Here is an 18659-nt window from a genome sequence, read left to right on the forward strand (position 1 = left end):
GAAGTGTGCATGCACACGAAAGCTTATACCCAGAACAAAGTTAGTTGGTCTCTAAGGTGCTACATAACAATAATCATGTTATTTATATGCCTCCCATCTGACTGGGTTTCCCCAGCCACTCTGGACGGCTCCCAACTGAATATTAAAAACACAAAAAGACATCAAACATTTAAAACTTTGCTATACAAGAATACCTTCAGATGTCTTTTAAAAGTCAGATAGTTGTTTATTTCCTTGACATCTGATGGGAGGGGCAGTCCACAGGGCGAGCGCCACCACCGAGAAGGCCCTCTGCCTGGTTCCCTGTACTTCGCTTCTTGCTGTGAGGGAACTGCCAGAAGGCCCTTGGCGCTGGACCTCCGTGTCCGGGCTGGACAATGGGGGTGGAGGTGCTCCTTCAGGTATACAGGGCCAAGACCATTTAAGGCTCTAAAAGTCACCATCAACAGGTCAGGTTCAAAGTGTAGGCAGGTGAGATTGCAGACAAGGGTCTGCAATCTGAGTGGAAGTATCCAGCTAGAAATAAGGGCTGGAATGAGTATTCCAGGAAGCAGCAGATAGAGGCGCAGGGTAATGGGAAGGAAGGCTGGAAGATTGGGAAGGCAGCGGTTAGAGGGGTAGGCAACGTGGTGCCCTCTGGTTGTTTTGGAGCGACAGCTCTCATTGCCCCTGAGCGATGGGAGTCAAACAACATATGGAGGGCACCACCTTGGCTATGTCTGAGCTGAAGGATAAGCTGTCTAGCAGCAACACTATGGACTAGAAAGACACTCAGACAATGCCAGAATCTGGTTTTTGGCCACGCGCTAGATCCAGGCGTGATCTATGTCGACAGCCTGGTTCTAAGAAGAATTAGAGGCATCATCACTCACCCTTCGACACTACAATCTCAAACGTAGTGTGTGTGTAGACTAGATGGCTCCATTGTAAATGTCTGTTGGCTGCACCACACCAACGGAGATGTTTGGGACAGGGTGGCAGAAAAATTGGAAACGGAAGCATTCACACCTTTGGGAAGAAAAGCAGAAGGAACTTTGCAATGTCCTTAACCCTCTTCTGGACGTGACTAAAGCCCAGCTCCGTTCCGAAAAGCTGGTGAAAGTCCAAAGGCGTTGTCTCTCTCCCGAGATGGAGTGTGGGTTGATCCTGAGAGATTCCTGGAACAGAGTTCCAGTGAATTCTGGCTGGAAAAAAGCCTGCTTATTTCCTTGGCTTGGGGGTGGGGTCACATAACTCCATACCCTCCAACATTTCTCCAATCAAAATAGGGGCGTTCTATTTTATATATAGATAGATAGATTTAACATTACATTTTCAACAATTATTAAACATAATTTTATATCTTTACAATTTTTTTTACTTCCAGCAATAACCTCTGAAAATTTTCCAATCTTTTTCACTTCATTTACATTTCTTACTTTCACTTTTACATTTAAATATCATAATTAATATCTCTCTTCTTTCTCTTCTTTGCAATATTTCATGTATTCCTCCTTACAAAACTTCTTGTAGTCCTACTGGCGCAATTTGTTGATTACAGTTGCTCTTCAAATAATTTTTATATTTCTTCCAATCTTCTGTAAATCTCCGGACTTGCGGATTTCGAATCCTTCCTGTCATTTTGTCCAATTCTGCGTAGTCCATTAAGAAAATAGGGACGTTCTAAGGCAGGGGCTGGCAAAGTTTTTGTGGCTTGGGCCTGTTCACGGTCCCGTAGATGCAGCGGTGGGCCAGAATGTGCAAACACTACTTCCGGCGTGGAAGAGGCGTGCACAGCTTCCCATTGGCTGCTGGAGCTTCCTGCAGCCAATGGGAAGCCGGCCAGTGTCACAGAAGGCGGTCCCCACTCTGCTCTGCGCCGGTTTAGCACGGCACACAGGAGCCGACCAAGCTGGAGGCGGGGGTCTCCGAACGGGCGCGGGGGTCCATGGGCCAGTTAAACGGCCCCTATGGCCCACTTGTGGCCCATGGGCCTTAGGTTGCTGACCCCTGCCCTAAGGGAAAGCGGGACATTCTGGGATCATTCTGAGACGACTTCTGCAAACCTGGGACTGTTCCTGGAAAATAGGGAGACTTGGAGGGTCTGCTGCTGTTGCAAAGGGCCTGATAGCATCCATCTCTATTATTCTAGCTGCTAGGGAATGTGTCGTGCATCCCTGCAGCCACCAATATAGAAAGGGCTAACAGCTCGCAGCATGCTTCACACAAACTGTTCCCTGCGCAGGTGATAACTGGTGTGTGGAGGGAATGCAGCTGTGTAGAAAATTGATGTAGCTGAGTAGAGACAGGTAGATTGCAGGAGAGCTTTTCAAGCCCTCTGGGTGAATAAAGTAGAAAACAACTCGGTAAGTTAACACTTTGTAAATAGCTCTCTGTAAGCATCCTCTGTCGTGTGACCCTCTGAATGCTGCAAGTTAGCTGTTATCTGCAACAAAACGCTCTCTGTGGTGCCACCAAGTGGTTCCAGGATAGCATAAGTGTTACTGCCAGTCAAATTAAATCTATGTACACCAAAGGAGAGGCAATGTGTTTTCTTCTGTATTCTATTTTCATGCAGCATGTAATGTCTCTTTGAATGCATTGGGAAAATATTTCTGATCGATCTCTCACTTACACATACACACATACAAAATTATTTTATTTTATATTCTTTATTGAAAGATAAAAAGTACATAATTACAAGTGCTCAGAGTAAGAAAAAAAAGGGGGGGGGAATCGTACGTATGTAAAAACAAAACTCAACAACAAAAAATTGTAGACATTACCAAAAAATATGTTGTTGTAGTTAACCAGGCCTTAACCTTATACGGTATTTACAAAAATAAATTTCAAATATTGCTGAATTTGTCCATGGTAAGTCTATGTATGCAAATTATTCATGTGTACCGAGTTTGTACATATCTTCAATCCAATCATTAAAGGGAGCCTGTCTTTTTGCGTAGTGAGGGCACAAAGAGTCCGTTCATATTGTCCCTTTGATTCCATACATGGGTAAATAATTCAAAAGGATATTTCCCCCCGCAAATTTCAGACTATTCCGCACAGTTGTGTTGATCATCTCTATTAACTTCTGTCAAAAAATTATCAATACAGGACATTGTACAAACATATGTCGCACTATTATAAAATTATATCCTCATATTAGAGAGGTTTAAAGCTTTTTATAACACGTTTAACACGATAGAAGTGTTGTTTATAATTGCTCAGTAAAATTAAGGTAACGTGCAACAGAATCTGTTGTAAATAGCACATTTAGTTTGGGTGTTTAAGCTATAAAATCTGTTATTGCAAGATTGCTATGTCTTCTTGCACAATTAATTATTCCTTTATCGTAACCATGGCCATCTGCAGGTGCAGCTGGTTGCTGACAAAATTTGTCCAGGAACTCCAGAGATGGGAGGTGTACAAAATACAGCGCACGGGTGAGGAACCTATGGCTCTCCAGATGTTGCCAGACTATGACTCCCATTATCATTGATAATTGGCTATGGGGCTGATTTGCAGTCCAGCTGGAATTGGAATTGCAGTCCAACAGCATCTGGAAGGCCACCGGTTCCCCATTCCTGATTGACAGGTAGGAAGATGCTTTGTACCAAATAGATCTGCTAGTCCTTAGGGAACTGGGTGGCGCTGTGGTCTAAACCACTGAGCCTCTTGGGCTTGCCGATCAGAAGGTCGGCAGTTTGAATCCCCGTGACAGGGTGAGCTCCCGTTGCTCTGTCCCAGCTCCTGCCAACCTAGCAGTTCGAAAGCACACCAGTGCAAGTAGATAAATAGGTACCACTCTGGTGGAAAGGTAAATGGCGTTTCCGTGTGCTGCTCTGGTTTCGGTGTTCTGTTGTGCCGGAAGTGGCTTAGTCATGCTGGCCACATGACCCGGAAAAACGCTGGCTCCCTCGGCCAGTGAAGCGAGATGAGCGCCGCAACCCCAGAGTCACTTGCGACTGGACTTAACTGTCAGGGGTCCCTTTACCTATAAGAAGCTTCACCAATCTGTTGTTTTGCTGAAAGTCGCTGCTGCTGCACTTGGCGACCTTTTGCTAAAACGTGCTGCTATTTCCCTCCCTACTGTTTTAGAACAGGACAAGACGTTTCAAAAAGCATAGCCCTCAGTGATTCCAGTTGGGAAATAAATGGCTTTTTAAGTGGGTGGCAAGCAAGACGTTTTAACGAGCTACTGACTTTGAAAGTCACTTTGCAACAGAATGAGGATCACCCAGGGAAGCTTTATAGTAAAATAAGGATCACCGACTGTGCGTTTATGGAAATGGCCTCCCTTGTTGTGCTTCGTTTCCTTACGGAGAGCCTGTGATGGCTGGAAAGAACAGGGATGCGCTGGGACTAACGTTGCTCTCTGGCTGCTCAGTTTTTGCAGCTACGTGACTATTCAGCAATTGAAACTGGTACACGTGGCCTTAAAACCTAGCGAGGCCTTTTTTGGAAATAGCTCTGCAGCTGAAACTAAGCCTCGCTTAAACCAGTACGTCTTGGTGCAAATAATATTAAATCTGGAAAACATAGTCTAGCTCATTTGTCTTCAGCAATGTTTTAAAATGTTAGGTGGTTATTCTGGGGAACTTGAACAGGGGGAGAAGCATACAGGCAAATTCAATGAAAGATTTACACGCTGAACATGAATCTTGTGTTTTTGGATGGCGGGCACTTGGGTTGAGCTGTTGCATTATGCCATCTTCATGCTAGCACTATGCCAAAGCTAAGATCCAGCATAAATCTTAACTTATATAAATAAGATACCATAGGCTGTGAGCTTTTGCTGTTTTTTTTAAAAAAATAGAATATTATAATCTACACAAATACCATATTTTTCCGTGTATAACACGCCCGGTGTATAAGACACCCCCTATTTTTGGGGACTCAAATTTAGGAAAATGGGGGGAGATGGCCCAATCACCCACCAAATCACCCCTGACAAGCTGCAGCTCATGGCTGCAACCAATCACCCATCCCAGCCCCATGCACTATCCGTGTATAAGACGACCCCCGTTTTTAAACATTATCTTAGAGTTTAAAAACCTCGTCTTATACACGAAAAAGTACGGTACGTTTCATTGAAGGACGTGCTCACTTAAAATTCAGGCTGCAATTCTATGCTCGCTTACTTGAGAGTAAGGCCCATTGGATGCAGTAGGAATTACTTTCCAGCCCTTACCATTGGGCTGAGTGAAGCAACTGCTTCAAACAGTGGCAGTGGCAGCTACATGTAGAAGGAAGCTGCTGTGTGGCACACGGCCTTCTCTGGACCTCCTAAGTTAGCTTGCTACTGTTGGGTGCAGTGGAGGCAGCCAACGTAACGTAAGATTCAGCTACTGCCCAGTTAGTGTCGGTATGTAAATTTCAAGCAGCGTCCTCTTGTCTTCCTCAGGCAGCAAAATCATCTTTGGCCAGTCCTTTCTCCCCAAGAGCAGCATGCTTGAATTCTGCCCATCTATCTCATGTTAGGGACGCAGGTGGCACTGTGGGTTAAACCACAGAGACTAGGACTTGCCGGTCAGAAGGTCGGTGGTTCGAATCCCCTTGACGGACTGAGCTCCCATTGCTCGGTCTCAGCTCCTGCCAACCTAGCAGTTCAAAATCACAAAGTGCAAGTAGATAAATAGGTACCGCTCCGGCGGGCAGGTAAACGGCGTTTCCGTGCGCTGCTCTGGTTCGCCAGAAGCGGCTTAGTCATGCTGGCCACATGACCTGGAAGCTGTACGCCGACTCCCTCGGCCAGTAAAGCGAGATGAGCGCCGCAACCCCAGAGTCGGTCATGACTGGACCTAATGGTCAGGGGTTCCTTTACCTTTACCTTTCTCATGTTATCCTTTCCACGGACATGTGGGTAGGTTGGACTGTGGATGAGAAGTTAGTCCTGTGGACCCAGAGAGCAGATTCATAGCTGCTGACCTGAAGCTGGTTTAGGGTGCTCAAATTCAAACTTCCCAACCTCTTAACCAGATTGGTTTTCTTCCGTTCTAACATATTTCAGAATAGACACGCATGGGATGGGGGATAAATTTCAAAGGCACCTCTTATCTACTCAAATAAAGAATTCTTGGTAGTTTCCAAAAAATTCCAGCCATGCCCTTGCTGATTACTATTGTGGGTTACGTACAGGTCACCGATTGACGGGTGAATGAGTAAATGTTTCGGAGGCATCAGTCTCATAACTGTTTACATGATGGCTGGTTCCCCAGATATTTCTAGGGATGGTAAACTCCATTTCACCTTTTGGCTAAATCCGTGGAACATGTAAGGAATCGCAGGACGAAGTGAGCTCAGTGGCTCTCTTATAACCCACCCTTCCTCTGGTTAATTAGTTTTGCCTTCTAATTTTATCTTCAGAACAACTGTAGGAAGTAAGTTAGTCTGGGAGTGATTTGCACAAGACTGCCAAGCGACTGAGGGATGATTCATCCTTCATGGTAGCAGGAATGGCTGCCATATTTATATGTAAGTGTGTCTGATGGGAAGAAGGGATGCAGCTCTCCACACATGAAGGAGGACATGCTCAAGGACGTGGTGGCTGATCACAGCTGTCTCCCAAAAATGCCCCAGAGGATTGGAGACACACACCTCTGTTTTCCACGGAGCTTCCTGACATAGATACAGCAAATACTCTTTCCACTAATTCGAGCCTGGATTTCTCACACTCAGTGCTAACCACTGTAGCACACTGGCGCTCAAGAACATCATATCTTACTTGGGTCATTGTCAGGAGTGCTTGCAGGAGCCAGGCCCTGTGACCAGGACTGGGGCCTTCCTAAGTTTGTTCTGAAGAGGCAAGGCGCGACCGCACAGGTGAGGCCAATTGGTAACTCACAGCACCTGGTGGCAAGAGCCGGGAAGGGATATAAGGTCAGCATTTCCCTTCGGCTCTTTGCCACAGCAACACGTTTCCTGCCTTGCTGTGTTTGGTTCCTTGACTCCTTGCTTCTTGATCCTCGGACCCTTGGCTTCTTGACTCCCGGCTCTCTGACCCTCGGACTCTTGGCCTCCTGGCTTCTGGACTCCCGTTCCTGCTCCCACCCCGCCATCTTGCCCCTATCCCGAAGTCCCCTGCCAGGACTTCGATCGCCCATGAACCAGACCATGACAGCCATTTGTTGATGAAGGATAAGCAGGATCAGTGATGGTTTTAGCCTGTTGTATTTTCTCTTAAATTTGAAATTGAGCACATGGGTCCCTGTGGCCTCCCCAAGTCAACCATATAGCCCATCAACAGCTCCTGATCATGTAATCGGGTTCATAGCTGGTAAAGAACAGTGGAATGATAAAGGAATGTTGTCTCTGATGTCTATGACATCTAGATGTAAAAATAAATAAATAAATGTTGCATTTTTATCTCACCCATCCTTAGGAACCCAGAGCCAGCTCTCAAAATCAGCATCTGATAGGCTTTGCTAAAAGACAGTACTCTGGTGAGCTCATAGAAGCCAACTTCTAGGGGCTGATGTCCCTTCACACCCCCTATGAAATATTTGAGGTGGCCAGCCCCCTTCCCCAAGTTGATGGGCATTGCCATTCAAATGGTGTGCTCGCACTACGTTGTATGATCGATCATGTGGGGCAGGGCTAACCTGCCTCCCCCAATATTTTATCTAAGATGTTACCCCTCGATGAGGTTGTCCAATGACCTTCACAGCTCAGGATTTGAACCTGTTTGCTACAATGGCTTTCTTCATTGTTGGAGGCAGTAGACCTACGAATCCTGCTGCTAGGAATCACCACTGGGGAGCACTGTTGAATTCATGTTCTGCTTTTGTACTTCCCAGATTAAGGCTGAATCCTGATAAGACAGTAGTACAGTTCTTGGGGGACAGGGGGTGGGCGGGGGTGGAGGACTTCATGGCTCTGAATGGGGTAGCTGTGCCCCTGAAGGACCAGGTGCGCAGCCTGGGAGTAATTTTGAACTTGCTGCTGTCCATGGAGGCGCAGGTCAATTCTGTGTCCAGGGCAGCTGTCTGCCAGCTGCATCTGGTACACTGGCTGAGACCCTACCTGCTCACAGACTGTCTCTCCAGAGTGGTGCATGCTCCTAGTTATCTCCTGCTTGGACTACTGCCATGAGCTCTAAGTGGGGCTAACTTTGAAGGGACCCAGAAACTACAACAAATCCAGAATGCGGAAGCTAAACTGGTGACTGGGAGCAGCTGCTGAGACCACATAACACCGGTCCTGAAAGACCTACATTGGCTCCCAGTACGTTTCTGGGCACAATTCAAAGTGTTGGTGCTGACCTTGAAAGCCCTAAACGGCCTCATCCCAGTATACCTGAAGCAATGTTTCCACTCCCATCGTTCAGCCCAGACAATGAAGTCCAGCTCCGAGGGCCTTCTGATGGTTCTCTCACTGCGAGAAGTGAGGTTACAGGAAACCAGGCAGAGGACCTTTTTGGTAGTGGTGCCCGCCCTGTGGAATGCCCTCCCATCAGATCTCAAGGAAATAAACAACTATCTGGCTTTTAGAAGACATCTGAAGGCAGCCCTGTTTAGGGAAGCTTTGAGTATTTGTTGAATTTTTGTATTTTAATATATTTTGCTGGATGCCGCCCAGAGTGGCTAGGGAAATATTATTATTATTATTAATTCCCATAGGCATCTGGTTGGCCACTTTGCCCACATTCAATAGAGCTGCTCTTATGTTCTCATTTTCAGCACTCAAACCACAATATTACCCTGGCCGCCTTCTTGAGCCGAAGGAAAGTCATTGATTCCAGACGGCTGGTGTGGGGAGCGTTAGCCTTACCTGAAGAGTATTTCTTCAGTTGAGATGTGAGCTCTGCCAGTACTCAATGGCAGGGTTGCTAAATTGCTTCAAAGGAATTTAGGGGAGAGAACATCCTACAGGCATGAGATTACCATGGATCTTGATTGGGAATTTGGATAGCAGCACTGACAAAATCATAGAATCATAAGAGTTGGAAGAGAGGAAATAAGGAAAGTCTTGCGAAATGGCGGGTTAGAAATACACATCAAAATTACTAGCTGAGCCTAATGACAGGCTCTCTACTACAAGCTGTCTTAGTGCTTTCTGTGCATGCATTTTGCATAGATGTGCACAGTAGCTCACGGGGCTTAGGAACCTGGGAAACTCCTGCCTGTCAGATCTGACTATTTGCCCATTCAGGACTGTCTGACAAGCAGATTTCTTGCCCATGACCTGGCTACCTGTTCCCTTTAACTGGAGATGTGAGTGATTGAACCCAGCATCTTTTGCAAGCAAACCATGGAGTCTTCTGCTGAGCTATGGTTTGTTCCTAACCGGAGTCAATAGATATATCCCATCCACCTCACACCGAGGCGGCTCAAACCCTGAAGTGTATCCCGGTATATGTGTATGCACATTAAAAACATTTTTTAAAAGGCAGCTCCAAAATTCTCCCCTAAAATAAGAGAGGGGTAGGTACCAGAAAATGAAAACTGCGCCTTGTAAATAAGGATACTTGGAGCATATGGAAGGCAAGCAGTCAACTGCTTGGAGCTAGAACATTAGAGTAGTACTGGGAAATCTTAAGAATTTCTTCCGAATCTTGCCTGCAATTGGAAAAACAAAGTGGCCAACTTTGAGCTAGGAATGGCAAATACAATCAGCAAATGTATATGCAGAGAAGTGGTGTAAACATAAATATACTAACATGTGGTGAATTAAAAATAAAACATCTGGAAGAGAGGAGGAAACAGCCCAGGCCCTACAGCAGCTTGCATAGATCTTTTGTGTGGGAAGTGATTTTGCTGCACAGTTTGAGTATCTGGTACTCCAAATACTTAACACTTGCATGAAAATATTTATCTTTCTGGTGTGACATTGCTTTTAACGTGCTTTCTCCAGCGTTGTGCGAGCCAGGCAGAGTAATATTGACACAAGCATGTGCAGCCCCACCACTTTAGTCTATTTATATACCCTGTACGAATAACATGCATCTTTAATAATTCTTTTCTGGAATATTGATGTTTCAGAAACGAAAAACCCTGGCATGAGAATTCCATTGGCACTGGAAATTCTTTGTGAAGTATAGTACTAACCATCACACAGGGAAACCCATGTAAATGCTACAGAGGATCAAACACTGAAATGTATATGAATAATATATTAGCGGATATACAGAACATATAATTAAAATTGAAATAGTGGAGCAAATTTATAAAATATTTAAACGGGACGGTGGAGAACACTGCAGAGATTCACATACGTTGCTTGTCTTCCAGTCAGTCACTATACACGGTTGGCTCGTAACAGAGCTCAATTTTACAGGGAGAAGATGTTTCTCGCCATAAAAGCTGTATCCTTAAATCTTTCAGGCTGACTTTGTAGGCGTGAAAAGTGCCGGGTAATCAGAAGTTAAGATTGCAGTTGGTTCCCCGAGCAAAAGTTAGATCCTTCGTTACCAAAGGAAAGAAATGGGAGATGCGGAGAGTCGCCCCCGCCCCCACTTCATGTGGAAGTTTGCAAAACGGGTGGTGTCAATCTCATCTTTTTTTCTTTCTTCCAGATTAGGGCAAGGACAAGAAAGGGCTTTGCACACCCACAAGCGTGTGCTTTTAAATGGATAAAAAGGTAAAGGGACCCCTGACCATTAGGTCCAGTCGTGGCCGACTCTGGGGTTGCGGCGCTCATCTCGCTTTATTGGCTGAGGGAGCCGGCGTACAGCTTCCGGGTCATGTGGCCAGCATGACTAAGCCACTTCTGACGAACCAGAGCAGCGCACGGAAACACTCTTTACCTTCCCGCCAGAGCGGTACCTATTTATCTACTTGCACTTCGTGCTTTGAACTGCTAGGTGGGCAGGAGCAGGGACTGAGCAACGGGAGCTCACCCCGTCGTGGGGGTTCGAACCGCCGACCTTCTGATCAGCAAGCCCAAGAGGCTCAGTGGTTTAACCCACAGAGCCACCCGCATCCCTAAATGGATAGTTCCTGGCATAAGTTATGCCCTGGTTTTGGGTAGCACTGAGCTTCTCCCCTGCCATCTGCTCCCCCCCCCCCATTAAATCAAGCTGTTTTTATGCTTGCCAGTGTTCCAGAACCTGTCTTTGTTGAAGGAAACATTGGTGGTGGTGGTAGCCACAAGTGGCTTGATTTTGAAAGGAGAGTTCAGGGAGAAAGCAGCTGGAAAGAAGAGGTTGGGTGTTATTCAGTGAACTTTTACTCAAAGTAGACTGTTGAAATTAGTGGGCCTAACTCATTACTTTTTCTTGAGTAAAATGGAGCTGAATGCTGCCCATTGAATTCTCCCATCCCCTCGCCCTTGTCCTCTGCAAATTCCGCCCTTCAGTGCATTTTTCAGCAGGAAAGGATCTTCATGTTGTATCCAAAAATTTCCTTCTCCTACAGGAGCTTTTCTACTAGGGATAACAGACACAGGTATAGCAAGAGGAGATCAGAAAATATTCCTCTATGCCACAGGAGCAACAAGGATCCTAATTGCTAAAAACAGGAAAAAAGAAACTGTGCCAACAAAAAAAGAATGGCAAGACAAACTGTTAGAGTATATTGAACTGGCTGGATTAACAGAGGCAATTAGAGATCACACTAGACAAAGAGTTTCAAAAAGCATGGGGGAAATGCAGAGAATACTTCACAAAACAGTGCCCTAAAATACATACCTGGACTTGTTTCGATTAATGTCTGCAGGAGGCTTTGTGGATATTTAAGTTATAATTAGAAAAATCTTAATAATTATTCATAAAGGAAACAGTTTATAAGAAGTAAATAAGGAGGCCAGATACAGAATAAAGGAAGTCTTTTATTTGGTTGTTTGTATTGTTGTATGTTATGCTCACATTTAGTGAGGGTGGATTTGTGTATTGGGGGTGGGGGTTTATGTTACGTTGTAAATAAAATTCCAATATTTTTTTTTTTTTTTAAATCCTTCTCCCTGTGCCCTCAAACTCATTGGATGCAACCCTTCATCTTACATGACTGCAGCGTAACGTACAGTTTGTTCATGACTACTACTTGGCAGCGGGGGGGAAAAACCTTAACAATAGTAATATGAAAATCCCAATTGGATATCTCAGTTGGTTGGAACCTGGTGCTGATAAAACCAAGGTTGCAGGTTCAATCCCCAGATGGGACAGCTGCCTATTCCTGCATTGGCAGGGGCTGGACTATATTATCCTCAGGGTCCCTTCCAACTTTGCAACTCTATGATCTACACGAGAACTCGTTTTCTCCTTGAATGCCGTTTCTCCAGTTAACGGAGCTACTTTGGTCACGGAGCTACCATTTTAGTGTGTCTGCGTGCATTACTTTGTTTTGCTTTGTTTCGTACAACGCGTCCTGCAGCAGTGTTGATTGTGAGATGCCCTTCTTGTTACTTAGTGCCCTCAATATCTTTGCTTTTTTTTTGTCTTCTCCCCCCCCCCCCACTGCCCGTCAAACGCAGGCCAAGAAACGCCAGGCCTTCCTAACAGAGACGTGCGAAAACAACGTGAGAGATCTGGAGTTGCTTTTGGACAGCTTTCCTGTGTCAGGCAAGCGGACAGCAGGTTAGTTGAAGGTAGAAAATGACAGATGCATCTGTCAGCGTTCCAAAGTCGCTACGTTGGGGGAATTCTACAGATGCCTCTTTCATTCCCTCTTCTCTACATGCTTTGATTTGATGACATGATAAGAGCAGTTCTCTCAGCGGTCGCGTGGCCCCGCTAGCTGAGAAGAGGTGACTGGATGCGGCCCCGCTGTTGTCAGCCCCGGCGCTTGATTTACAAGTGCAGGGTTGTGTGTGATCGGTCAGGAAAGGGCTCGCTTGCTGCGCTCCGAATCCAGCAGAGAGAAAAAGTCCTTTCCACCGAGCCTACAAGGGGAACAGATGTTTTTGATTGAACCGAGCCAAATTCAGAAGCGACCTTCAGCTACTTAAAGGTCATGTCTCCAAAAAAGGTTATGCAGGACGCAGAGTGTACACATGTTCCTCTTTATGGTGTTAACTTTTTGAGAAGCCAGTTGAGAAGGGGGTGAGGACTGCATCCGTGCCAGCGCGGATTCTTCCCCAACCGATGTGCAAAAACAAGCCTGCTTCTTTCTGTTGTCTGGCATGTGGTGGCAGCAGTGATCACGCCAAATGGAAGTGCCGAAAAAGCAAAGTGTCTCATATATATATATATATATATATATATATATATATATATATACACACACACACACACACACACACACATATACATACATATACATGTGTGTGTGTGCATATGTATATGTATATGTATACTACTACTACTACTAGGGATGCGGGTGGCACTGTGGGTTAAACCACAGAGCCTAGGGCTTGCAGATCAGAAGGTTGGCTGTTTGAATCCCCGCGATGCTGTGAGCTCCCGTTGCTCGGTCCCAGCTCCTGCCAACCTAGCAGTTCGAAAGCACGTCAAAGTGCAAGTAGATAAATAGGTACCACTCCGGTGGGAAGGTAAACGGTGTTTCCATGTGCTGCTCTGGTTTTGCCAGAAGCAGCTTAGTCATGCTGGCCACATGACCCGGAAGCTGTACGCTAGCTCCCTTGGCCAGTAAAGCGAGATGAGCGCTGCAACCCCAGAGTCATCCGTGACTGGACCTAATGGTCAGGGGTCCCTTTACTTTTACTACTACTACAACTACTAAAAATAATAATTTATTTTTATACCCCGCCCATTTGGCTGGGTTTCCCCAGTCACTTTGGGCAGCTCCCAACAGAATATTAAAAACACGATAGAACATCAAACATTGAAAACTTCCCTAAACAGGGCTGCCTTCAGATGTCTTCTAAAAGTCAGATAGTTGTTTATTTCCTTGACATCTGATGGGAGGGCATTCTACAGGGTGGGTGCCACCACCGAGAAGGCCCTCTGCCTGGTTCCCTGTAACCTCACTTCTTGAAGGGAGGAAACCAGCAGAAGGCCCTCGGAGCTAGACCCTGGTGTCCGGGCTGGACGATGGGGGTGGAGGCGCTCCTTCAGGTATATTGGAATATTGTGAATCTCCTTGATGTCTGACAGGAGGCGGGTGCCACCACCGAGAAGGCCCTCTGCCTGGTTCCCTGTAACCTCACTTCTCGCAGTGAGGGAACCTCCAGAAGGCTCTTGAACCTGGACCTCAGTGTCTGGGCTGAACAATGGGGGTAGATATAAATATATTATAAAAGGCCACAGTTTTGATGATCTCCTTGTCCCTTTGAAGTTTGTTTTGGAGCCCCTGTAATTATGTTCAGGTATAAAGTATATCTTCCTTCCCCTTTGCTCTCTGCTGCGTGTGGACAGAAATGACTTGAATACAGAAACAAAGAACGGTCAGATTTATGAAGGGCACTATCTGGTGAAGTAGTTCTGTTAGAGAAATGACTTGGCAGCGCAATAGAACTTCCCCTCTCCTCTTCTTGAGCACCCCATAAATCTGTTCTGGGGGTTTCCCCAGCCTCCAGAGCAGGTTTGGGGGTAGTGGGGGGGCAGAGGGAGAAGAGAGGGAGGGGAAGTATCATTGTAAAGAATCCTTGCTCTGTTGGAACGACTTCAATCTGCTTGGCTTCATTGCTGACAACCTTTCGGTGTCAGGTAAAGTCTTATGCCCCCTGCCCCAGCTTTCGATGGGCTTAGTACAGGCTTCCTCAAACTCGGCCCTCCAGATGTTTTGAAACTACAATTCCCATCATCCCTGACCACTGGTCCTGCTAGCTAGGGATCATGGGAGTTGTAGTCCCAAAACATCTGGAGGGCTGAGTTTGAGGAAGCCTGGCTTAGTTGATGATGTTTCGTTAGTGTGTTTCCAAATCTTCCTGAGTTCTTGGTGTTCTGTATGAATCTGTTAGTGTTTTTCAACATAATTTGTTAATGGTATAATCTATTTAAATTTATGTTTTTAAATGTATGTTTTGGGGAAATGCTTGGGTAGCAAGTGACTAACAAGCAGCAACAACAACAACAACATCAGCCCCAAAGTAAGCATAATTATGAAAGGCACTTACAATTGTAATGACTCCATTCAAGAGCTTATATTTTACAGAAGGCAACAAGCATTCAGAAAAGAATTGCTGTTTTAAGAGTCCATATCAAACTACAGCTCAGGGTTAGGCTACAGATCCCCACAAAATGCTAATAGAATGGAGAAGAAACCCTCCCATATTGAATTATTTATAACATAGAAGTGTGTGTTATAAAATAGGAATTTAGGGAATATCCACAGATTTACTGTATCAATCCATTGGCTCACTTTCTTTAATTCTGCAGAATGTGTGTGCATACTTAAATAAATCTATCGATTCATAAACACCCCAATGATGGAAAAAGAAGACCAAAATACTATTTGGGTTGCATGTGATCTTAATCCTACTCAGAGTAGACTCACTGGAATTAATGGGCATGACTAGTTTAAGTCTGTTGATATCTACTCTGAGTATACCATAGCTAGACGCAACTCTTTGTCCATAACTATCAATTGGCTGCTATCCCTGAATAATGTGTTTTTCAAGTGTGCTGGGGCGAATGATAAGTTTGATCTGAAGCTTGGTTTTCAAGCCAAAGGGAAATTGTATCGAAGAAACGTTTTGGAGCCATTTCTTTGAGATAAATAGAGGGCAAATGTTTTGTTAATTGGTCACATACTCAAAGACAAAGGAGCCTTAATTCTAGGCACATCCCATTTTAGTACATTGTCTCAGAGTCTTTGGAGACATTATACAAGACATTATACAAGACCTCATCATACAAGGTGTAACTGGAAAGTTCGGTGAACGGTCAAAGAAATCAGACAGCGAGAAATATTTGAACATACAGTCGGCATTGGAAACCCACGAAATGCTCACAGTTGTCCCTTTGAAGTTTGAAAGACAGTGTATGAGTGGTTTAAGCGTTTCCGTGAAGGGCGACAAACCATCGAAAATGACCCTCAGTCTGGCAGACCGTTGACGAGCAGAACGGCGGCAAATGTCAACCGAGGTCGTGGGTTATTGATGTGGGATTGGCGTTTGTCCGTCCAAATGATGGTGGAAGAATTGCATATTCTGCATGAAATCGTTACTGAGGTTACAGAGTTGTCCCACCCTCCATATTCTCCTGATCTGGCCCCACCGGATTTCTTTCCCCCCAAAACTGAAATCTGCACTGAACGGACACAGATTTTTCCAACATTTCACACGTCCAAGCTGCTGTGACGAGGGAACTGAAAGCAGTACGAAAAGAGGATGTCACCAGAAATTTCCAACAGCTCTATGAACGTTGTCAACAGTGCATTGCATCAGAGGGGGCCTACTTTGAAGGCCTGTAAGGCATGTGTGTTCAAATATTTCTCGCTGTCCGACGTCTGTGACCATTCACTGAACTTTCCGAACTTTAATTAGTGAACGTGTGATAGCAGATATTTTGGGGGGACAGACGGGAGTGACTCAGAGGATCCCAGAAGATCCTGGATCAACGATGACACAACCACAGTCTGTTTGCATTGCAACTTGGATGCTGGGATGTTACTTCCATGTCTGCTTTCTGCTTGTAACGTGGCCGGGACCTTCCTGCAGTTTTCCCTTGAGTTCTAGCTTTCCCAACAAATGAATGTTAATGAAATCACCACGAACTTTTTTGTGCTTCTGGAACAACGTGGTTGCGATGGGGAATCCAGACTAGCCCTAGGGAGTTGTGGAGGCAGAAGGACAAAGTGTTGTGTGGCCTGGGGAACCGAATCTGCCGCAGATTCTGGCTAGCTGCTCCCTTTCTCTTTGGCACACGAGAAGAATGGAAATAAGTTTTTGAACTCAGTGTTTTGGATCCGCTTTGTTAGGCTAGAGGTTTTGGCAAGGGAGACTGGCTGCCTGGAGAAGAGAGCCAAGTCAATACAAATAAATCCTGGGAATAATTATTGATATGAAACATGCCTTTTTGTGTGGGTGCTTTAGTTCTGGAGCTGGAGTTTGCCTGTCCTTTTGTAGCCTCTGGGAAGAGATGGCAGTTGAAAATATCTTTTTTTGCAATGTTTTGGGATTCTTCCCTCCTTCTTTTCCCTTCTGACATTATCCATCGACTCCCATGGAACTAACATTTTTATTCAGTGTCAATGATACAAGCTAAGTTAAGGACAGTGTATCATGGCTGTCAACGTTTCCCTTTTTTAAAGGGAAATTCCCTTATTCCGAATAGGATTCCTCGCAAGAAAAGGGAAAAGCTGATAGCTATGCAGTGTATCTGTGTCTTGATGTTGAATAAAATTAGACTTTGCACTGTAGGTTGACATTCTGCCCTGGTTGCTTAAGTTAACCAAACAAGGTTTGTGACACTCTTTCATGATTCATATAAATATTTAGAAAGGTCTTTCTAGAAATAAGAACTCTGAGGAATGATGTGGCTAAATGCACACCCTGAAATATTTCTCTGATAAAAATAGGGATGTTGTTGATGATGATGATGATGATATTTATACCCCACCCATCTGACTGGGTTGCCCCAGCCACTCTGGGCGCCTTCCAACATATAAATAAACATAAAACATTTTTTAAAACCTTCCCTATACAGGGCTACCTTCAGATGCCTTCTAAAGGCTGTCTAGTTATTTATCTCCTTGGCTCAGGGTCACATGACTCCATACCCTTCAGCATTTCTCCGATGTGTCAGGTGTGTGTGCAGCAGCCAGGTTCTGTGACCAGTAGGACCTTGCAGGACTGGGGCCTTCCTAAGTTTGTTCTGAATAGGCAAGATGTGGCATCACAGGTGAGGCCGATTGGTAACTCACAGCACCTGGAGGCAAGAGCTGGGAAGGGATAAAAGGTCAGCATTTCCCTTCGGCTCTTTGCCACAGCAACACGCTTCCTGCCTTGCTGTGTTTGGCTTCTTGCTTTCTGATCCTTGAACCTTGGCTTCTTAAGTCCCTGCTTCTTGATCTTCGGACCCCTGACTTTGTGACTCCTTGCTTCTTGATCTTCGGACCCCTGGCTTCGTGACTCCTTGCTTCCTGACCCTCGGACTCTTGGCTTCTTGACTCCTCGCTTCTGGACCCCCGTTCCTGCTCCCACCCCACCATCTTGCCCCAGTCCTGACGTCCCCTGCCGGGACTTCGATCGCCCATGAACCGGACCGTGGCACGATGAAAACAGGGAATCCTAAGGAAAAGCAGTACATTCTGGGATCAAATCAGAAACCAGGATGGCTTCTGTAAATCCAGAACCTTCCCTGGAAAATAGGGACACGTGGAGGGTCTGTGTCACAAAACGGCAGCAGTCAACTCCCTTTGGCAAGTATGTCACATGTTGACAATATGAGGACCAGTCTAATATGTCCTACAGTACACACAATATTTGATTTGGTTCTCATCTGTCAGTTGGGGATCAGTGATAGTGCATTGTTGAGGGGCCATAAGCTGGCTGGTGGATTCTCCAGTTACACCAAAAAAAAAATATCTACAACCTATGCCTCACCTTGGCCACCCAAGATCAATGAAGAGAAAACTAGTGGGGTAATAATTTTGAAATTGTTCTTAAGAAAACTTAAGGAAGTCCTGATGGAATTGCCGTACATAAAATATTAGCATCACGCAACTGGCTTGGAGCCCAAAGCTCCTATAATCAAATGTGTGCATTACAATAGTATTTCCTGTGGTTAAAACTTATTGTGAGTTTGCCTCTCCAGTAAATCTCCTAGGATAAAGCTTCGCGTCCTATATATTTTTCCTAATTTTTGAAATGTACTTGTTAAGTTCATTTCCCACTTTTCC

General features: G+C 45.3%; 1 protein-coding gene across 7 annotated transcripts in view; it reads left to right on the forward strand.

Annotated features, from left to right (window-relative positions):
- The window catches only part of CCDC171 (coiled-coil domain containing 171), a 215273-nt gene that overhangs the window by 46225 nt on the left and 150389 nt on the right, over nucleotides 1–18659 (forward strand). For all 7 annotated transcript variants that reach the window (XM_053370260.1, XM_053370256.1, XM_053370261.1 and 4 more), the window contains one exon: nucleotides 12388–12490. In XM_053370260.1, coding sequence (XP_053226235.1) covers nucleotides 12388–12490 — 103 coding nt within the window. The remainder of the gene's footprint in view (nucleotides 1–12387; nucleotides 12491–18659) is intronic.

The sequence above is a fragment of the Podarcis raffonei genome, chromosome 17 (assembly GCF_027172205.1).
Source record: "Podarcis raffonei isolate rPodRaf1 chromosome 17, rPodRaf1.pri, whole genome shotgun sequence".
Taxonomy (NCBI): Eukaryota; Metazoa; Chordata; class Lepidosauria; order Squamata; family Lacertidae; genus Podarcis; species Podarcis raffonei.